Source organism: Brachyhypopomus gauderio, chromosome 5, assembly GCF_052324685.1.
Source record: "Brachyhypopomus gauderio isolate BG-103 chromosome 5, BGAUD_0.2, whole genome shotgun sequence".
Taxonomy (NCBI): Eukaryota; Metazoa; Chordata; class Actinopteri; order Gymnotiformes; family Hypopomidae; genus Brachyhypopomus; species Brachyhypopomus gauderio.
In genome coordinates, this window is record NC_135215.1 from 30,502,004 (window position 1) to 30,522,087 (window position 20,084).

General features: G+C 48.7%; 2 protein-coding genes across 2 annotated transcripts in view; both read right to left on the reverse strand.

Annotated features, from left to right (window-relative positions):
• The window catches only part of slc25a22a (solute carrier family 25 member 22a), a 15,794-nt gene extending 15,204 nt beyond the window's left edge, over positions 1–590 (reverse strand). The window contains exon 1 of the mRNA XM_077007023.1: positions 409–590. The gene's annotated coding sequence lies outside the window, so the exon portion shown is untranslated. The remainder of the gene's footprint in view (positions 1–408) is intronic.
• Positions 591–844: 254 nt separating this feature from the next.
• Positions 845–11,459, reverse strand: pidd1 (p53-induced death domain protein 1). Its single transcript, XM_077007025.1, is given in 18 exon segments — positions 845–1,665; positions 3,322–3,509; positions 3,746–3,853; positions 4,238–4,353; positions 4,741–4,864; positions 5,908–6,058; positions 6,555–6,690; positions 6,886–7,033; positions 7,555–7,647; positions 7,649–7,729; positions 7,865–7,978; positions 7,980–8,015; positions 8,138–8,339; positions 8,420–8,465; positions 8,609–8,773; positions 9,002–9,415; positions 9,923–10,118; positions 10,120–11,459. Coding segments are annotated over 18 exon segments (3,117 nt in total). The 5' UTR covers positions 10,669–11,459; the 3' UTR covers positions 845–1,415.
• Positions 11,460–20,084: the final 8,625 nt, after the last annotated feature.

The window sequence follows — 20,084 nt, forward strand, 5'->3', positions numbered from 1 at the left end:
AAACAGCTTTTGCGCAACGAACAACATTTTCAGGAATAGAAACTATTAGACACGGTGCTATTAGAGTCACAAAAATCAACACCAAATGAACGGCGCTCCTGTGGCGGCATAAGCTTTGAAGAGAAACGCGCGTTTTGCGCCACATCACGACAGGGAGTCGTGCCACATAACGGGAAACGCTCCGTTCATCCCCCGGAGTGGCGGACACCGACCAGGCGCTCCGGGCTGCGTGGACGTGGACATCCATCTCCACTATCTGCATGAGTGTTTTAGAAGATCACACTAGCCCTGTTTATATACCGCATACATCCTCACATTGCATCCTACAGCCACTATAACCAGTGATGTGCATTATGGTTTTAGAGGAGAGATCGCGATGGACCATTAAGACTCGCCAGGTCTACCTACCGTACTGTGTCCCGTTATCTTTTAAATGTCCCCTTAATTACGGTTTGTCCACTTCTACCTCTGCGCTCAGTCCCGATTGCTATAGTTGACGCTGCCGGCGTTACTAGCGTTAGTCCTGCTGAATGGGAGGTGAGGAGGAGGAGGAGGAGGAGGAGGAGGAGGAGGAGGGACGAAGCGGGGGAAGGTGCTTAGAAGGAGCGCAGCGCCCAGATGAAAATGAAGGTTTTACGCCCCCCTGGCGGCCACCCGAGACTAGTGCAGGAGGCGGGGCCACGAGAACGGCGTCACAATGGACGCTGCCTCCGCACTCCACGACCTTGGGGTAAAAATAACAAAGATGGACGAGGTGGTGTGGCGCTAGATGGTGCTGTACCTATTCCCTCGTGGATCCGCAGGGGGAAAAAAATCAATCTCCAAATCCAAGAATATCCACACATTACATTTAATACCTCTGAGAAACCATTGTGTTAAAAAAAACATTATACATCATACATTAAATGTATTTTTTTTAAACACCCAGAGCACTGATACTCATTGCTTCAATGAACACAGAAGACTGCACATATTTTGTCCCTTGCATGGTTTAGCTAGGGTTTCAATCAACCCTCATTACAATGTGTAATCACACAAGTGTTTTGATTTGACTGATATGTATCAGCATAAATCACGGCCAAGCTGTCAGGACTAAATGTCTTTTTGTCGGAAGCGATAATTCTGGTTCCAGTTTCATTCTATTACCGGTAGGCTACATCGAGGCTTAGAACTTCAGAGATGCCGTGAAGGAGGTATTGGCCTAGCAGACCTGTGGGAGACCCTGACTCAGCCCACCAGGTTCAGCCCCAGGAAACACCGGGAGACCAAGAAACGAGTTTGTCCGGCTGGTCTTAAATATATTAACTATTATTTAAATGAGTTGCTCAGTCTGCACGCCCGGCCCAGCTGGTGTGGTCTCGTGTCCTTCAGGCTGGTGGAGTGCTCAGGTGGGGGGGTCTCCACGCACACCCTGCTCAGGTGGGTGGGTCTCCACGCACACCCTGCTCAGGTGGGGGGGTCTCCATCTCCAGGCCCACCCTCTTCAGCGACTCGGAGTACTTCCTCTTCCCCAGATTCACAATGTCCTCCACTTCATCAGCCAGGTCCCGTCTGCCGCTCTGCACCAGCGCCTCCATCAGCCGTGGCACGGCGCCCGCCCCTGCCCTCTGCTGCCCCCGCGCCCACTGGAACAGCATCTCCAGCACCAGGCGTCCCAGGTCGTCTCTGAAAGAGCAGAGGCACACACACCACGATCGAGGGCGGTCCATGCAGCGCTCCACCGGACGGATCCGGCCTCACAACGCAGGGGCCACGAGCGCCCGGGGCAGAAGCTCCGGCTGGGGGTGGGCAGCACTGGTCATGAAGTACAGGGCGTTCGCCCGTCTGCCCTCTAGGGTGGGTCAGCTGGCACTGCACTGGTGGAACTATTAGTCATACAGAAGAACATGCGCCTGACACCAAGGAGAAAGAACTGGAACAGGTGTGAATATTTGTGACAAAGATAGAGAACGAGAAAACCAGAGGAGAGAGGAAGAGAGAGGGAGGGGGGGAGAGAGAGAGAGAGAGAGAGGGAGAGAGAGGGAGGGAGAAAGGGAGGGAGAGAGAGAAAGAGCTAGGGAGACAAAGGTGGGAGAAAGAGAGGGAGAGAGGGGGGATGGAGAGAGGGAGGGAGGCGGAAGGAGAGACAGAGAGATAGGGAGACAAAGGGAGGGAGAGAGAGAGGGAGAGGGAGGGAGGGGGAAGGAGAGATAGGGAGACAAATGGAGGGAGAGAGAGAGGGAGGGAGGGGAAAGAGCAAGTGAGTTGAGGCTGAGCACAGATAAGATTTAAACCACAAAGGCGGATGAAGAGAGCGAGGAGGATCAAACGAAATAAACAGAGAGAGCACATAAGCTGTGTGTGTGTGTGTGTGTGTGTGTGTGTGAGTGTGTGTGTAATGCGCATCGTCCTGGACGGCTTGCTGATGAACGACAGGGAGGAGACAAAATGCTGTAGACTCTCCTCTCTTCCACAACTCCACTCCCCCTCCCTCCTCCTCTCTCCTCCCCTCCTCTCTCCTCCCCCTCCCCTCTCCTCCCCTCCTCTCTCCTCCCCTCCCCTCCTCTCTCCTCCCCTCTCCTCCCCTCCTCTCTCCTCCCCTCCTTCTCTCCTCCCCTCCCTCTCTCTCTCCTCTCTCCTCCCCTCCCGCTCCTCCCTCCCCTCCTCTCTCCCCTCCCCTCCCCTCCTCTCTCCTCCCCTCTCCTCCCCTCCCCTCCTCTCTCCTCCCCTCCTCTCTCCTCCCCTCCTCTCTCCTCCCCTCCCCTCCTCCTCTCCTCCCCTCCTCTCTCCTCCCCTCCCCTCCCCTCCCTCCTCTCCTCCCCTCCCCTCCTCTCTCCTCCCCTCCACTCCATGTTGTCTCGGTGCCAGTACCCATGATCCTCCTCTGCAGCACCTCTGAGGGTGGACCTCTGCCCACACAGTGATGACACAGCATACGCTGCACAGCCACGCACAGAGAAACGACTCCACAAACATTTAGCTGAACACATTAGTGTAGAGTGCCTCTCTACAGACTGGAACAGGCCCAAATCGCTGGGGTACAATATACTTCAACACGACTAAACTAAAGTGTTTGGAATGTGAACAATTACAAAGTACATGCATCAAAAAAAATCTATTTTACTGTGTTGTTATAGTGTTGTTATTATTATTACTATTCCCATTATTCTCCTCAGTGCTTCATCGGCCTCATCTCTTCATAAATGTGAGAGCTGGTAGGAACCAACTGGACTTCACTATGTGGATGAATGTGCCCGCAGTGCCTCACCACCAGTGGGCACACGTGGGTAACAGCGCCATCTGGTGTCAGGCAGGAGCGCAGGCCCTGGCTGGGTGGCGCACCTGTGCTTGTACTGGATGCGGTCCAGTTCCTGGTAGCTGAGGCCCAGGTTGATGCCGATACTCCGCCAGTCCTGACTGATGCGTAGGGACACGGCCAGCAGGTTGGTCTCCGTCAGGTAGCCGCTCTCCGGATCGCCGAGGTTGAGCGGGGGGTACTGCCTGTCTGCATACAAACCGCCCTCAGCGTCCTGTGTGTGTGTGTGTGTGTGTGTGTGTTTGTGTTTGTGTGTGTGTGTGGGGAAGAGCCAGAGAAAGAAAAAGAATTTCAGATTTAAAATAGATAAATGATTTTTGTCACCGACATGCAAGATGGAGCGTGTGAGCTTCAGTGCAGAATGACGATATATTCTCAGATAGGAGCATTTTCCGGAGACCGTCGATATTTCATCAACCAGCGCAATCGTGTTCACTGCGTGACCCTTACAGGAAGTCTGAGGGGGAGCGTGGCCATCCATTGGCTGTCGTGGCCCTTCCTCTTGCGAGCCACTTCCTCTGGCAGATCGCTGGGCACCTCCCCTCTGTAGAAGGACACCTGGGAACCAGGTCACACACAGACACGTGAGCAACACCTCCAGTGCCCACGGCCCACAATTCCCAAAAAACACGAGAAGGAAAGAAAAACCAGCAGGTTTCTGAAGGAAACAAAGGCGGTCTGGTCTGTCAGAAGGAAAATAGGACTACATTCACACTCCTGACACTCCCTGGGTCTACATATCTAGATGGGTATAATTCTGAAGTCCATGTGTCTGAAACGCATTTAACTGTAATACCATCTGCAGAACTACAAATCTATCGGCCACAGGCCAGCTCTGGACTTCAGGACATGCTGATGACAGACAGAAATACAGAACAATCCGTGATGCTGGTTTTTCCACTTGTGGTTGGGGAGTGAGGGAGGAGTGTGTGCGGTTCTGACCTGGCCGCGGACCGGGCCCTCCTGCAGCAGCGCGGGACACACGTGCACCTCCTTGATGTTCTTCAGGTGGGAGTAAAAGGTGAAGGCCAGCCTGCCCTCCCTGCAGTCCGGCCGGTCTGAAACGGGGGGGGGGACATACTGGCTCAGCTGCTGCGTCTGCACACGTGACGCCTTCACACGCGTCGTTAACGTGCTCGCGACGCCATACGTGACGTGATCAGTTTACATGCTATAAAACATCAAATGGAATTAGACGTCTCCTGTCCAACTACGTTGAACCGCAGCAGTTCCAGATTATGGGGAGAGAATCAATCAGACTGCTAACAGGCAGGACGTGTGTGTGTGGTGTGTGTGTGTGTGTGTGTGTGTGTGTGTGTGTGTGTGGGTGTGTGTGTGTGGGTGTGGTGTGTGTGTGTGTGTGTGTGGTGTGTGTGTTGTGTGTGTGTGTGTGTGTGTGTGTGTGTGTGTGTGTGTGTGTGTGCGTGTGTGTGTGGGGGCCACACCTGCGCTGACGTCGATGCCTCGCTCAAAACCAGCAAAGAACTGCTCTCCTTCCAGCATACTACACACATCCGATGGCTGAGGACCATCATAGTTCTCTGATAGAGAGGTCAACCTGCCGTCAACCTACACACACACACACACACACACACACACACACACACACACACACACACAAATAGCAACTACAGAAGATATCACAAGAATGTACATACAACAATGTGCTTGCCCTCCCCCCCACCCCACACACACACACACACACACACACACACACACACACACACACTCACACCTTTCTCAACCTTCTCATCTGAACACACAGCCTTTAATACTGGCATGTTGATGAACAACGTCTTCACCTGCATCCCCAGGCTTACACTGAGGTCAAGACTCCACATTTGATATTTGTGAAATAAGCTTCCTGGATAAACAACACGTCGTCACCTTGCATGTTCAATGTGGTAGTAACTTCAGGCTCCAGCAGATGGCGCTGAAAGACGATCAGGCGATAAATATAAAAAACACCTGCAGGGTGCTGGACCAGCGGGGCCTTCTGCTCCGAGGAACATTACATTCCTGACTCTGGATTCCCAGACGAGGGTGCAAACGTGACTGGCGCATTCAGAAGCGTTCACACACTTTCTTCCAGAAAGTTCCAGTGACTTGTCCAGTTCAGGCCAAAGGGAATCGCAGATGTTGTTCGTGTTTGTGGAGCTATGACACGCTATTCAGTACGCTTTCATCACAGGTACTGCACAAAAATCTTTCATGGAACATCTTCTGTTACATGGTTTTTACATAAAACTAAATAAACAAACAAAACAAATGTGCAACACAGTAACTAGGTTGCTAACAGGACTGTTTAGCATGTCTCATGGTGTGCGCATGCGTGTGTGTGTGTGTGTGATAATGAAAGTGCTGGTACAGGAAAGTACTCTAAGGCTAGGATTAGACCTATAACCCTAACCCCTAACACCAGGTTATCTCTATGACCCTAACCCCAGGTTATCATTATTACCTTAACCCTAACCACCCTGGCTATCACAGCCACCATGCAGGAGGGGCCTCTACCAGTCCAACGACCGTTTGCACATGCACCCCTTTTGTTCACACATGTATACATGCATACAAACACACACACACACACACACACACACACACACACTCACCTTGTCTGAAGGCAGGCACTGCAGCAGTACTTGTGTGAGGTCTGACTTTCTCTGCAGCACCAGAAACTGAACTCTGAACTGCTTCAGCCTGTGGTACACCTTCCTGACCACTCCACTAATGCAGCTCTGTGTGGTGTACCACAGCCAGTACCTACACACACACACACACACGCACACACACACGCACACACACACACACACACACGCACACACACGCACGCACACGCACACACACGCACGCGCACGCACGCACGCACACGCACACGCACGCACGCGCACGCACGCACGCACATGCACACACGCACACACACACACACACACGCACGCGCACGCGCACACACACACACACACACACACACACACACACACACACACACACACACACACACACACACACGCACGCACGTTTTAAAATGCCATTACCCACAATGCTCTCCACTCCAGCCACACTCTTCCCCTTCAGCCATCATGGGGCCACACAGAACTGCTGACTTGGACCAGGAACACAAACTGTGCATGGCAAAAGACACACTGACCAGCTGGACAGTGTGTGTGTAATAAAGGAGTGTTTCACACACACATACACACACACTCGCACACACACACGCACACACACACAGACACCACACACAGTATTCCTGACTCACCATGAAAAGTGTGTAACAGAAAAGACAGCGTAGAGCTGTGTGATGTAGAGTGAAGCTTGAGCAGTAATATCAGTCCAGGTGTGAGCCACAGGGTCACCGTGCAGCACGTACAGCCGAGACACATCTAGAGTGTGGCCTTCAACACACACACACACACACACACACACACACACACACCACAAACACACACATACACACACACACACACACACACATACACACACACACACACACACACACACATAGTCACATGCACTGTCCTCTTAATGCTGACCCTGTAGTAGAGGTCAGGACAGAGAGAGTAGAGTAGGACAGAAAAACTCCACATTACCAGTGAGTCCAGCTGGCAGGGGGACCTGCACTCTGATTGGCTGCAGGAAGTGGATGTTGGGAATTTGGGAGAGGCAGAGGAGGGGACTGGCGCTGGCCTGAGGGTCTCCAGTCAGATCCTGCACCTCAGACAGCGCCACCTGCAGGACCTGGAAACAACAGCAGCACAGAATGTATTACTGCAACTTGTCTGCTCAGTAGCACAGTATGCATGACTGGGATGGATTAAAGATACACAAACTCAGGCACTAAGGTATCCTGTCAGTGCTCAAAATATAAGTGGCTGTTCTATTCAATAATAGTGAATAGTGAACTTATATTTCATATGAAAAGGCACAGCTTAGTCATTTAGCTCAACATAAATTGCAGGTGTTCTGTTCCATGTGCAGAACTTCCTCTAAACATCTACATGACCACACAAGGCCATTCATATGATTTATAGTAAAACAGTCATCAAAAGAAACTGGTTACTCAGACAGCAGCAGCGATGGTGAATAACTGGCTGTGTGTTTGTAAGACTCACAGATACTATGAGTGGGACGGAACCTCCTTATAAATGCTAATGAGTGCTAAACTAGGATCAGCACCACCTTCTCCACAGATTACACAAGACGACAGACACCCAGTAATCCTGGGAGATCTTAAATGTGCACTCGTGTGATGCACACACCTGCAGTGTGACGGTGCGAGTCTGCGTGGTGCAGTCCGGGGGAAAGGTGAGCTTGATCCCGGGGTCACACCGAGACACCAACAGTGCCCCCCGCTGGTGACACCACGCAACTGTCTCGGACAGGACGAGAAACCACAACAAACCAAGAGAACTGGCTCACAGTGCAGCAGGCCAGCTGCGCGCGCACACACACACACACACACACAACACACACACACACACACACACACACACACACACCTTATCAGTAACATCTGCACTGCCAGACTGGCCATGATATTTAGTTGAGAGTGGGATAATGGTGAATCACCCGTGCAGGCCTGCCCCGTGGTTTATAACTGTGTCTCTCGCTCCCTCTTCTGGTCAGGGTGGGTAGTGTGCTCCAGGACCTACCATCAAACTTACGCACCACCACCTCCCCCCTTACGTGTCCTGTGGTAGGGGACACACACTTCTACAGGCTTTCACAAAGAGGGAGACAGAGGACAAAATGGTGGATCAGCACAAGCACGTCCCGAGACCGCAGAAGAACAGCAGCCGAACAGCACCGAACAGCCCTGTGTCTTCACAACTTCCCTCTCACCTTCTCAAATGCAGCACCATGTGGGAGGAGCTCCAAAGGACGACCGAGTAGGAAGTCATGCTCCTCAAGCCACACCCACTTCTTATCTGGTTTTCTTTCTGCCCACTTGAAGTGTATAACCCCATCGATACATCCCCGTGGAAACAGCAGCTCCGCCCCTCCAGGGAGGTACACGTAGCATCCAGCAGGAGACACTGAGAAACTGTTACAGCACAACATGAACTGTCAAATGGCGGAGAGAGTCTAGAGTCACCCCCCAGGTTGAACCTGTGCTAGATTTACCTGTGCTGGTTGAACGCTAGATGAAGCTCAGGGATGGGAGTCTCGTCTCGAGCTGTGAGGGACACAAGACCTCAGGGTCAATCCTTTATTTCCTTACTGCATTCCATCGTTTAATTCATCGGATTAACGATAGAGACGGATTTCGGAAGGCATGTGACAGGTGGCAGGGTCATGCGATTAAGTACAGGCCCAACCTGCTGGTGCGGGGGGGTGGGGGGGGAGGGGTCGGGGGACGTCCCAGCGGGTTGTTCCGCACGTCCAGCCTGCTGAGCCGTGGGAGGGACCTCACGCACTCCGGAACAGTCCGCAGCTCGTTACTGTGAACCGCCAGAACCCTCAGAGAGTGAAGGGAACCTAGCAGGACACCACGGAATTAGACGAGAGAGAGAAGGAAACAAGAATGACTCTTATCATCACACCATAAAACTATAACGACACCAGGACTTTACACAGCGACTTCCATCCAGATATGATTTGTGCTCAACACCATAAATGTCAGGTCTCTGCGCTCCTGTATGGTGTCTACCTTTCTGAGTGTGTGCGTGTGCATGTGTGTGCGTGTGTTTCCATCGTCTCCCTCACCCAGGCTTTCTGGCAGGTCTCTCAGCTTGTTGTTGGAGATCTCCAGTGTGTGCAGGCTCTGCAGCCTGCCCATATCTTCAGGCAGCCTCTCCAGCCGGTTGAAGGACACGTCCAGTTCCTGCAACCCCAGCAGCAGCCCCACGCCGGGGGGCAGAGCCTCCAGCCTGTTCCCCAGCAGACTGAGGCGTCGCAGGGCCGCCAGGCCCCCCAGCTCCCCCGGCAGCTCCCGCAGCCGGTTGTGACAGAGGAGGAGCTCGGAGAGGAGAGGGAGGGAGAGGAGGCAGGGCGGGAGGGAGGAGAGGCGATTGAAGGAGAGGTCCAGGTGAACGAGGAGGGAGAGTGAGGAGATGGAGGGAGGGAGGGAGGTCAACAGGCCCGGGAGGGGGTCCCCCTGAACATCGTAGAAGCGGTGACCTAGGTGACCATGCAAGGGTCGAGAAGAGTGACAGGAAAAACACAGAAATGTGCTTCATTTGTAGCATATGGTTACCTTGGAAACATTTAATTTACAGGTTGAATATTTACACTTCTCCCTCGTGCTATTTCTGAGTACAAACTCCCTGGGCAACATGACAGCAACCAAAGATTTAGCCCAAGGGGGTTTAATCGTGCTCCTGGACCACTTGCCCTGGGTAGATTTCTCTACTTTCCCGGTTCAGCACACCTGATCCAGTAAACAAAAGGCTGGGTAATGGACCGATGAGCTGGACCGGGTCTGCTAGAGCACGGTGAACCATGCAGGACAGCGGGGTTAAACTGAGTTTAAACACTCACGTGCGCAGACACATACAAACGGTATTAAAGTCAATAAAAACCAACGTGAGTTCTACAAATAGGAAATTCCTTAGAAAATAACACTAGAAAAAGACACTGTGACCAAACTGAGGAAATGAGTGTGTGCTCATATGGACGTGTGTGTACCTCGAATGGCTAAGGAGCGCAGCTGTGTGAGATGGGGCAGAACCCCCAGAGCTGCCCGTACGGCGTCCTGGTCCTCCGAGCCCAGCCGGACGTACTGCAGCAGCCGCATGCGCTCCGGTACCCTGTCCCACAGGGCGGCCATGACGCCTGCCCCGCCCCGATACACGTCCAACGCCAGCCTCCCGCCCACCGGCACCCGCGTCCAGCTCCACGGAGGGGGGGAGAGGGGGGGTGGGAGAGAGCTGCGGGGAGGAGGTGGAGGAGGAGAGGGGAGGAGAAGGGGAGACGCACGAGGAGGCACTGGACAGGGCGTCTGTACGGTCGCAGGAGAGAGAGAGGTCGAGAAGGAGGTCTTCTCCGTGTCCAGATGAACCCCTCATCTCCACGGGCGTTCGGGCAGCTCTCCGTTTTGACTCCAGGACCTCACTTTCGTTGTCCAGCTCATCCCCCGCGTCTGTAGTTTTACATTTGTCTGCTCCGTCTGTAATTTGAATTGTATTTAAACTCGGTCTCCTATCCACATCTGATGCGGAGACGTCCGTGTCCTTTGTCCTCAGGTCTTCACTCCTCCTTTCCACAGCCTGTGTTGCTGGTTGCCACCTGTCCATCCCGTTCACCTCCGTCATTCTTCTCCTCGCTCTCCATTCCTCTCCTCTCCTTTCACTCTCAATCCTCCGCTGGATGGCAGAAGAGAGAGGAAGGGACGGGAGTGTCACTACACAGATGGGACTCCTGGTCTCCTCCATAGCTGAGACCCAGCTGCATCACCAATGTGCCCCATGTGGAGGTGGCCAGGCCCGGGCAGGTCCAGGCGTGGAGCAGGACACCACAGTCATTCTTCAAGCCCGAGGTGTAAATTGAAAACACAGAGAAGCGATAGTGGAAATCAATGTCGGCCCAGATGATAACAGATGTGTTTTTTTCGGACGTCCTCTTACATGAACTCTTATTACACTATTTCAAGGAAACTGGGCATAAGGTTTCCAGTTACCGACTGCAAATAACATAACTTGGTGTCATTTGCAATTCGGTGTTTTTTCAACTACGTTTTACACGGTGGACTGACTAATGTTCAACTAGTCCGTGCGGCTAGATGGTTCGGTACCTGAAGTATATCTTGAGCTGGTTACCCACCTGAGCTATAAGTGCATATATTAGCTAGCTGCCGTTAACATTAGCAGTATCCGCTAGCTGGAACAGTTAACACAGCTGTGTAGTTAGTACGTAACTAGCTGTCACGCGGTGTCATAATGTTAACCGTGAACATTTTGATCTTATTCGTCTGAAAAAGGTAATAAACTTCTTATAAAATGAGCAGGTTACACGTAAGTACGTTGATATAGCAGGTCGCACGATAGCTGGTCAACTACTTCCTTGTCAATTCACTTTCCCCACATTTCAGTCGCATGAACCGCGCGGAGCTTTTCGAAATGAGGCGGGACAGCCGCTTAAAGAGACACCCGCTAAAAGAGACACCCAGAACCAGTGAATCAGAACCACCCAATCAGAACCAGTGAATCAGAACCACCGAATCACAACTAATAAATCAGAACCACCCAATCAGAACCAGTGAATCAGAACTAGTGAATCAGAACCACTGAATCAGAACCAATGAATCAGAACTAGTGAATCAGAACCAGTGAATCAGAACTAGTGACTCAGAACCACTGAATCAAAACCAATGAATCAGAACTAGTGAATCAGAACCAGTGAATCAGAACCACCGAATCCGATCTAGTGAATCAGAACCACTGAATCAGAACCACCGAATCCGATCTAGTGAATCAGATCCACTGAATCAGAACTACTGGATCAGAACTACTCCTAACTATCAACAGAAAAACTGCACTATTTATACAGTAAAATATAAATTAATGACATGTAATGTACTACAAATTAGTGTCTTAATTTAGTGTCTGAAAATGACTTTTCTGCCCAAATGCGCCAAGTATAGTGTCAGGATTATCATGGCTTTTATTTCTAGATTGCTGAAGCTGTATTGGTTATTATTTTTTGCTTGCCCGGACATGTTGTAACGTTGTTTGTTCTTGGCTGCAGTATTTTGGGACTCTGTGAGACTAATAAAACATCTTCCTGCCATCACGCCTTGATTCCCAAGAGAAGTCCAGAAGCAGTGGAGCATATCATCCCCTAAGAACTCAAAGAATTTTATTTTTGTGCAAAAAAATAAAATCATTATTGTATGAGCCATGTATTATTTGTGTTGCTGTAATTTACCTCCCTGCCACTAGAGGGTCTTTTTACTCTCTAAATACCCATGGTGAACTCCACCGGAGACAGGGGCTGATAGGAAGCAACAGTTTTCGACTGTGTCTGTGTGACCTTGATATTGTGAGTGGTTAAGGTGAGGATTATGTGTTATTTTGGTTACTTTCAAGTTTGTCATGAGTTATTTGCCATGTTGTCTTGTTGGGGAAAATAAACTAGCACATACATTTTACCTTCATCAACCGAACTTTCTGGGTGATTACTTTCAAGTGCATAGACACACGTCCTAACAATCCAGTCATCAGCCTCCAGGAACTGACTGTACAGGATTAGTCAGTACACTTGGTCGAAAACTGCTTCACTGGGATTACTGTTCGTGGCGTTTGTGTGGAAATTCCGGATGTAAGGAGGGCAAATATTTGGAGTTGCCAAAACCCGAACTGCATTAGCTATGGGGCAAGCCGAATACTAGCGTCATCACACCGGGAGGAACTCATCAATGCCGGCCAACGCTCGATTGGGGTATGTGGTGATCAGCGCTGATGTGTTTTGAATGGCCATTGTTTATTTGTGTGCATACACTCGCATGCGTTTTGAAATCGCTTTGCTTGGCGAGACGATTTGTGAAACACTGCAACTGCTTGCGCATCTAAATAGCTTTCGCCGGTTGGTACGGACTGTTGCAGGCGATTTTTAACTCTTTGCGGGATTCATTGGGAAGTTACCTTTCGTGACCATTATGACTGAAGAAACACAACGTGTTCTTAAAATGACTGAACCTTGCGAAAGTGCAGATGTGAAATTTATGTCTGAAAAACGTGTGGTTAAACTAACACCAAAGGCATTGCTGGAAAAGATAAGCATGTTGGAAAAGCAGAGGAAGTCTGCATTTTGCAAATTGACTAATCTAAGAGAATGTATTTTGAAACTGATGGGTGACAAGCATGTAAATAAGGTTGAACAGGAGTTTGGTGATTTTAATGTGTTGTGTGAAAATATACATCAGATGCATGCATCTTTATTGGGGTTATTACCTGCTGATGAAGCAAGCAAACATGATATTTGGTACCAAGCTAAAATGCTGAGTTTCAAGGAATTTATTATATGTGTAAGCCAATGGCTGTTTGACACTAAAACAGGTTCAAAAACAACAGTCTGTGGTGACCCTCAAAATGAAGCTTTATTGGGCCAAACTGAAATTCAAATGGTGGAAACTGAAGACGACGAGGAAGATGGCGTCCGACCTCATGACAGTATCTCAAATGTGCAATCACAACACCATGGCTCAATTGGTTCTTCCACTTCATCTGCTTGGCGCAAGGCTGAGGCAAAACGAGATGCACTCTTAGCTCGGGCTGCTGCTTTGGAGGAAAAACATGCATTGGAGGAGCAGCAGCTCATTCTGAAGAAAAAGAGAGAACAACTGGAGTTGAACACTGAGATAGCTGAAGTGACTGCTAAGCTGGCTGCACTAAAAGTTGGCAGCAGCATCCATTCAAAGCGATCTGATGGAATGTCTTCTTACATGAGGAAGGGGGCTAGGCCTAAGATCATACATACCTCGCTCAACCCACAGGTTCCAACGATTCCGCCATTGTATCAAAACGCATGTCAACCGTTGGAAAGCAATGCCCCAGTATTTGGACCTGTCATGTCAACCTTTGGGCCTTCACTACCACAGCGGCATACACAACAAGTGTTTCCACCTATGCAAAGCCAAAATCAAACCCCAGGTCTCTACCATTTGCTTCAAAAACAGAACGACATAACAACTCTCCTTGTTCATATGCAAACTGCTCAACAGCTACCACGCAGGGAAATGCCCATTTATGATGGAGATCCTCTGCAGTTTAACTCCTTTATCAGAGCTTTCGAACACTGTGTGGAAGCTAAATCAACATCTAAAGGAGACTGCTTATACTACCTTGAGCAATTCACCAGGGGGCACCCAAGGGAAATGATACGTAGCTGCCTTCATATGCCTGCTGAGACAGGGTTTGCAGTAGCAAAGAAGCTGCTTAAGGAGCATTTTGGAAATGAATTCAAAATCACTGCAGCATACATGAAGAAGGTCATGGAGTGGCCTAGCATTAAAGCTGAGGACCCTGAAGCACTCAAGGCTTATGGACTTTTCTTACGTGAGTGTTCCAATGCCATGGCTGACCTTCAGTACTTGGAGGAGCTCAACATGTCAGCTAACATCAAGATCCTGAGCCGAAAACTTCCATATAAACTCAGAGATAAATGGAGAACTAAGGCATGTGATATCTTGGAGAAAACAGGACGAAGAGCACAATTTTTAGACATTGTGAATTTCATTGAGCGTCAGGTGAGAGTCACTTCGGATCCAGTCTTTGGTGATATACAGGAGGGCTCACCTGATGTCAAAGGGGCAACCAAATCAACCAAATCATCAGTTAAACCCTACCTAAGACGTAACAGCTTTGCCACACAGGTGGTTATTCAGGATGAGTCCAGTACACCAGATGATGACTATGACAAAGTCACATTTACTAAGACTGATTCCATTTCCTGCATGTATTGCAACATTAGCGGTCATACTTTGGATCAGTGCTTTAAGCTGGGGAGAAAGCTGCATAGGGAGAAATTGGAGTATTTAAAAGAAAATGGCTTGTGCTTCAGTTGCTTGTGCACAGGACATCTGAGCAAGAACTGTGAGAGGCGCATAACTTGCAAAAGGTGTAACAGAATGCACCCCACTGTCTTGCACATTGGAGACAAACAAGGAGTGACTCGGACGGGTAGTAAGCAGAAGGATTCTGAGCAGCCAAACACTTCTGACAGCTGTTCTACATCATCCGCTTGTGGTCTTATAGGGGTTGGCCACTGTAACGGAATTCTGCCCATTTTGCCTGTAAAAGTTAAGTGCTCCAAGGGTAGCAAAGTCCTTGAAACGCATGCCTTTCTGGACCCAGGAAGTACAGGAACTTTTTGCACCAGGAACCTCATTGAGACGCTGAACTTGGAAGGGCGCAAACTCAAGCTTCATATCCGCACATTAGGCCATGCCAATGTGGTAGAGAGTTCTGTTGTTGACAACCTGGAGATATCTGCCTATTCAGATGATTGCTTCTATCCACTTCCCCAAGTATGTGTTCAGCAAGAAATGCCCGTCTCTACAGCCAACATCATTAGCAAAAGGGAGCTAAGAAAATGGCCATACTTGGAGACAGTAAAAATTCCTTATCTAAATGCTGGAGTTGACCTATTGATTGGCACCAATGCCTCCAAACTTATGGAACCATGGGAGGTAATTAATAGTCGTGAAGGTGAGAATGGACCCTATGCAATCAGGACCCTGTTGGGGTGGGTAATAAACGGGCCGTTAAGGGGTAGCAGCGACTGTGAAATTGATCATCCTCAAGTCCATGCCAACAGAATCGCAATTGATAGAATTGAGGAACTGCTAATTAGCCAGTACAATTATGATTTCAATGAGCGAGCTGCTGACGAACAGGAGGAAATGTCACAGGAAGACAAAAGGTTTATGGAGACAATGAAAGGCTCAGTTCAGCTGCAAGAGGGGCACTACACATTTCAATTGCCTTTCAAAGGCAAAGATGTCTCCATGCCAAACAACCTCAGCATTGTTGTACAACGTATTTGTGGTCTGAAGAGGAGACTACAGAAAGACGCAAGCTTTCATAATGAGTACAAGAGTTTCCTTGCCGATGTCATTAGTAACGGCTATGCAGAGGAAGTGCCTCAGCAACAGCTCAAAGCACCAATCGGGAAGGTGTGTTATATCCCACACCACGGCGTTTACCATCCGCGGAAAGGGAAGCTACGAGTTGTGTTTGATTGCGGAGCAGAATACAAAGGGGTCTCTCTTAATAGTCAGCTCTTGCAAGGTCCAAACCTCACCAGTTCATTAGTTGGCGTTCTACTAAGGTTTAGACAGGATAAAGTAGCCATAATGGCAGACATAAAGGCTATGTTTCACCAGGTTAGGGTGGCAGAGCAGCACAGAGACTTTTTAAGATTCCTGTGGTGGCCTCAAGGTGACTTGGAAAAGGACCTGGTTGAGCATCGTATGACTGTCCACTTATTTGGAGCAGTGTCCTCACCCAGTGTTGCCTGTTATGCACTTAGAAAGACTGCTGAAGATAACCAAGCCAACTTTCCAACAGAAGTGATTGCAACGGTCAACCGTAATTTCTACATGGATGATCTGTTGCGGAGTCTGCCTTCTGAAATGGAAGCAGTCACCATGGTCAAGCACCTTACGAACATATGCAGCAAGGGAGGTTTCACCCTCACACAATGGATCAGTAACAGTCGGAAAGTGCTTCAAAGCATTCCCCAGGATCTTAAGTCCAAGAACCTGCATGAACTTGATCTGGACAGGGATAAGTTGCCATTGGACCGGGCCCTTGGTTTGCAGTGGTGCGTTGAGACAGATACTTTCAAGTTCAAGCTGAAGGTCAAAGAGAAACCACCAACCAGACGAGGCATATTATCCATCATCGGTTCTGTCTATGATCCATTGGGATTTCTGGCACCTGTAGTTCTACCTGCCAAGTTACTGCTGCAGGAGTTGTGCAGGGTAAAGTGTGATTGGGACGGTCCAATACCTCCAGCTGTCCAGCAAAAGTGGAGCAAGTGGCTGACAGATCTGGAGAGGGTGACAGATTTCAAGATCCATAGATGCTTGAAACCTGATGGATTTGGGAAGATGATCAGCGCCCAGTTACACCACTTCGCTGACGCAAGCGTGAACGGATATGGCACGGCAACTTACTTGAGAATTGAGAACATGGAGAAGAGGGTTCATGTTGCCTTCCTGTTTGGCAAAGCCAGAGTGGCTCCGTTGAAGTCTGTCACCATTCCCCGATTAGAGCTCACGGCTGCTGTGGTTGCAGCAAGAGTGGATAAGATGCTTCGATCAGAGTTGGATATTCCACTGGAGAAGACATGCTTCTGGACTGACAGTACATCAGTTCTCAAGTATATAAAGAATGAGGACCGCAGATTTCAAACTTTTGTTGCAAACAGGATAAGTGCAATCAGGGATAGCTCGGAGGTTGAGCAATGGAGATACATTCCCACATCCCTAAACCCTGCTGATGCTGCTTCACGTGGATGTAAGGCAGAAGATCTTCTGAAGCAAAAATGGATGGAAGGCCCAAAATTTTTAAGTGAACCTGAAGAAAGGTGGCCGACATTTCCTGTGGACATAAGTGTTACCGCTGATGATCCAGAGTTTAAGAAAAGTTTAACGGTTAATGCTATACTTATCGACGCCAATGCCACATCACGACTGATTACCCACTTCTCTGACTGGCAAAGATTGAAGGTTGCAGTTGCTTGGTTCCTGAAATTGAAAAGAACTCTGCTAAAATTAAGTAAGAAAAGGAAAGAGTTTGAGCTATCAAACGCTCATGCTACCAGGGCAGTAATGTCTAATGCTCGAAGGGAGCTACAAATTTTCTCAATGACACTTGGGAATCAGAAGGTGACCCTGGAAGATCTTTTGGAGGCTGAAACCTCCATCATTGCCTTCTGCCAGAAAGAGAGATTCCCTGTTGAACTCGCGGCCCTAGCTCTTGGCAAACCGCAAGTGCCAAGAGGTAGCAGCATTTTCAAATTAAGTCCAGTGTTAGAAGGAGGGCTTTTGCGGGTTGGGGGACGGCTGAACAAGGCAGCTATTCCCGAGAACATCAAACATCCCTTCATCTTGTCCAAAGATCAGCATGTCTCTGAACTAATCCTCCGTTACTTCCATTTACAGCTTGGACATGGTGGAAGAAACCATGTTCTTTCCACTGCCAGGCGAAAGTACTGGATTACAAGTGGACCAACGGTAGTGAGAAGGGTTATATCCAGATGTCTCATTTGCAAATTTCAGAGTGCGAAACCTGGGATGCAAAAAATGGCAGATCTGCCAGAGGAGCGAGTGGTTCCTGATCTACCACCATTCACTAATGTTGGGGTAGATTATTTTGGGCCAGTTAACGTGAAAAAAGGGCGTGGCCTTGTAAAAAGATACGGCGTAGTGTTCACCTGCATGACCAGCAGGGCTGTGCATTTAGAAATGGCCTACTCTCTTGACACAGACTCCTGCATTAACGCATTGCGTAGATTCATCTGTCGTAGAGGACAAGTGGCGCACATGAGATCTGACAATGGCACTAATTTCGTGGGTGCCGAAAGAGAACTGCGAGAAGCCTTAGCCTCTTTGAACCATGACCGCATTGAAAGGGCCTTGTCTGAAAGGGGAATCAAGTGGAGCTTTAACCCTCCAGCCGGGTCCCATCACGGTGGCACTTGGGAGCGCATTATTCGTATGATTAAGAGAATTTTGTGCTCTGTACTCCGTCAGCAAACCCCAACTGATGAAATGTTTCATACTGTGCTTTGTGAAGCTGAAGCTATGTTGAATGATCGCCCCATTACACAGCTCTCGGGGGACCCCACCGATCTTGAGGCACTGACGCCAAACCATTTGCTACTCCTTAAAGGAAAACCAGTTCTTCCACCGGGTCTATTTGACAAAGGGGATGTATATGCAAGGAGGCGATGGAAACAGACCCAGTACATTTCAAATCTCTTTTGGAAAAGATGGATTCATGAATACTTACCGCTCTTGCAGGAGCGCCAAAAATGGAATCAGGCGAAGAGGAACTTTGCTCCTGGAGACTTGGTCATGGTTGCAGATCACACAGCACCACGTGGGTCATGGATACTTGGCCGCATACTTGAAACATTCCCTGATAAGTGTGGCCTAGTACGTGTGGTTCGTTTGCAAACCAAGGCCAATATCATTGAACGACCAATAACCAAAATATGTTTGCTCAATGAAGCTGTGGAGTAATTGGTTATTCCCTTTTTTTTTGTTTTCACTTTGGTGTTTATGGCTCATTAGATTTTGTAATTGCTCTTATAGATTCAATTAGGGGTGGGTGTGTATGAGCCATGTATTATTTGTGTTGCTGTAATTTACCTCCCTGCCACTAGAGGGTCTTTTTACTCTCTAAATACCCATGGTGAACTCCACCGGAGACAGGGGCTGATAGGAAGCAACAGTTTTCGACTGTGTCTGTGTGACCTTGATATTGTGAGTGGTTAAGGTGAGGATTATGTGTTATTTTGGTTACTTTCAAGTTTGTCATGAGTTATTTGCCATGTTGTCTTGTTGGGGAAAATAAACTAGCACATACATTTTACCTTCATCAACCGAACTTTCTGGGTGATTACTTTCAAGTGCATAGACACACGTCCTAACAATCCAGTCATCAGCCTCCAGGAACTGACTGTACAGGATTAGTCAGTACAATTATAAACTGGGTGTGGCTGATATAGAACATGGCCCTCAAGAACTAATAATCTTACACGAGGAGTTCCACAGGTCATAACTGCTTATTCAGTATACGAGAGATTGGTTTTATTTAAAACTCCAATATTATCGGTCAGTATTGAAATAGCCTTTTCCTAATATTACCCTGTGATTGACCCCACAAATGTACTTTATTTAATCTGGCACAGAGCTGTCGAAAGAGGCCAAAGGATAATGTAATATTGTCACAGCAACTTCACTCCTACCACATTCTAAGAAATTCTTCAACTATACTGGAACACTCAGTACTGTTGTTGCATTGGATAGATAGAGGAGCACAGATGTAGAAATGCAGTCAAATAATGCAACTTCTATATGAGGGAGGACATGAGGGTTTCTGTAGACACGTTTGTGCTATGAAATTTCACTCATTCTGTTTCAGATCATTATGAGCATTTTTTTGGTTGTCTGTTGTAATAATTCTACAAGATACAGAACACGCGTTAGAATATTCGGTTCTCTAAACCTGTCTTATAAAGACAAAGAGAGAAACACTGGGGTGGAAAGCATGCAAAAAAAAACCCATTTTTTAATCTATTAATGTTTTCTGCTTTAGTATATAGTTATTAATAGTCA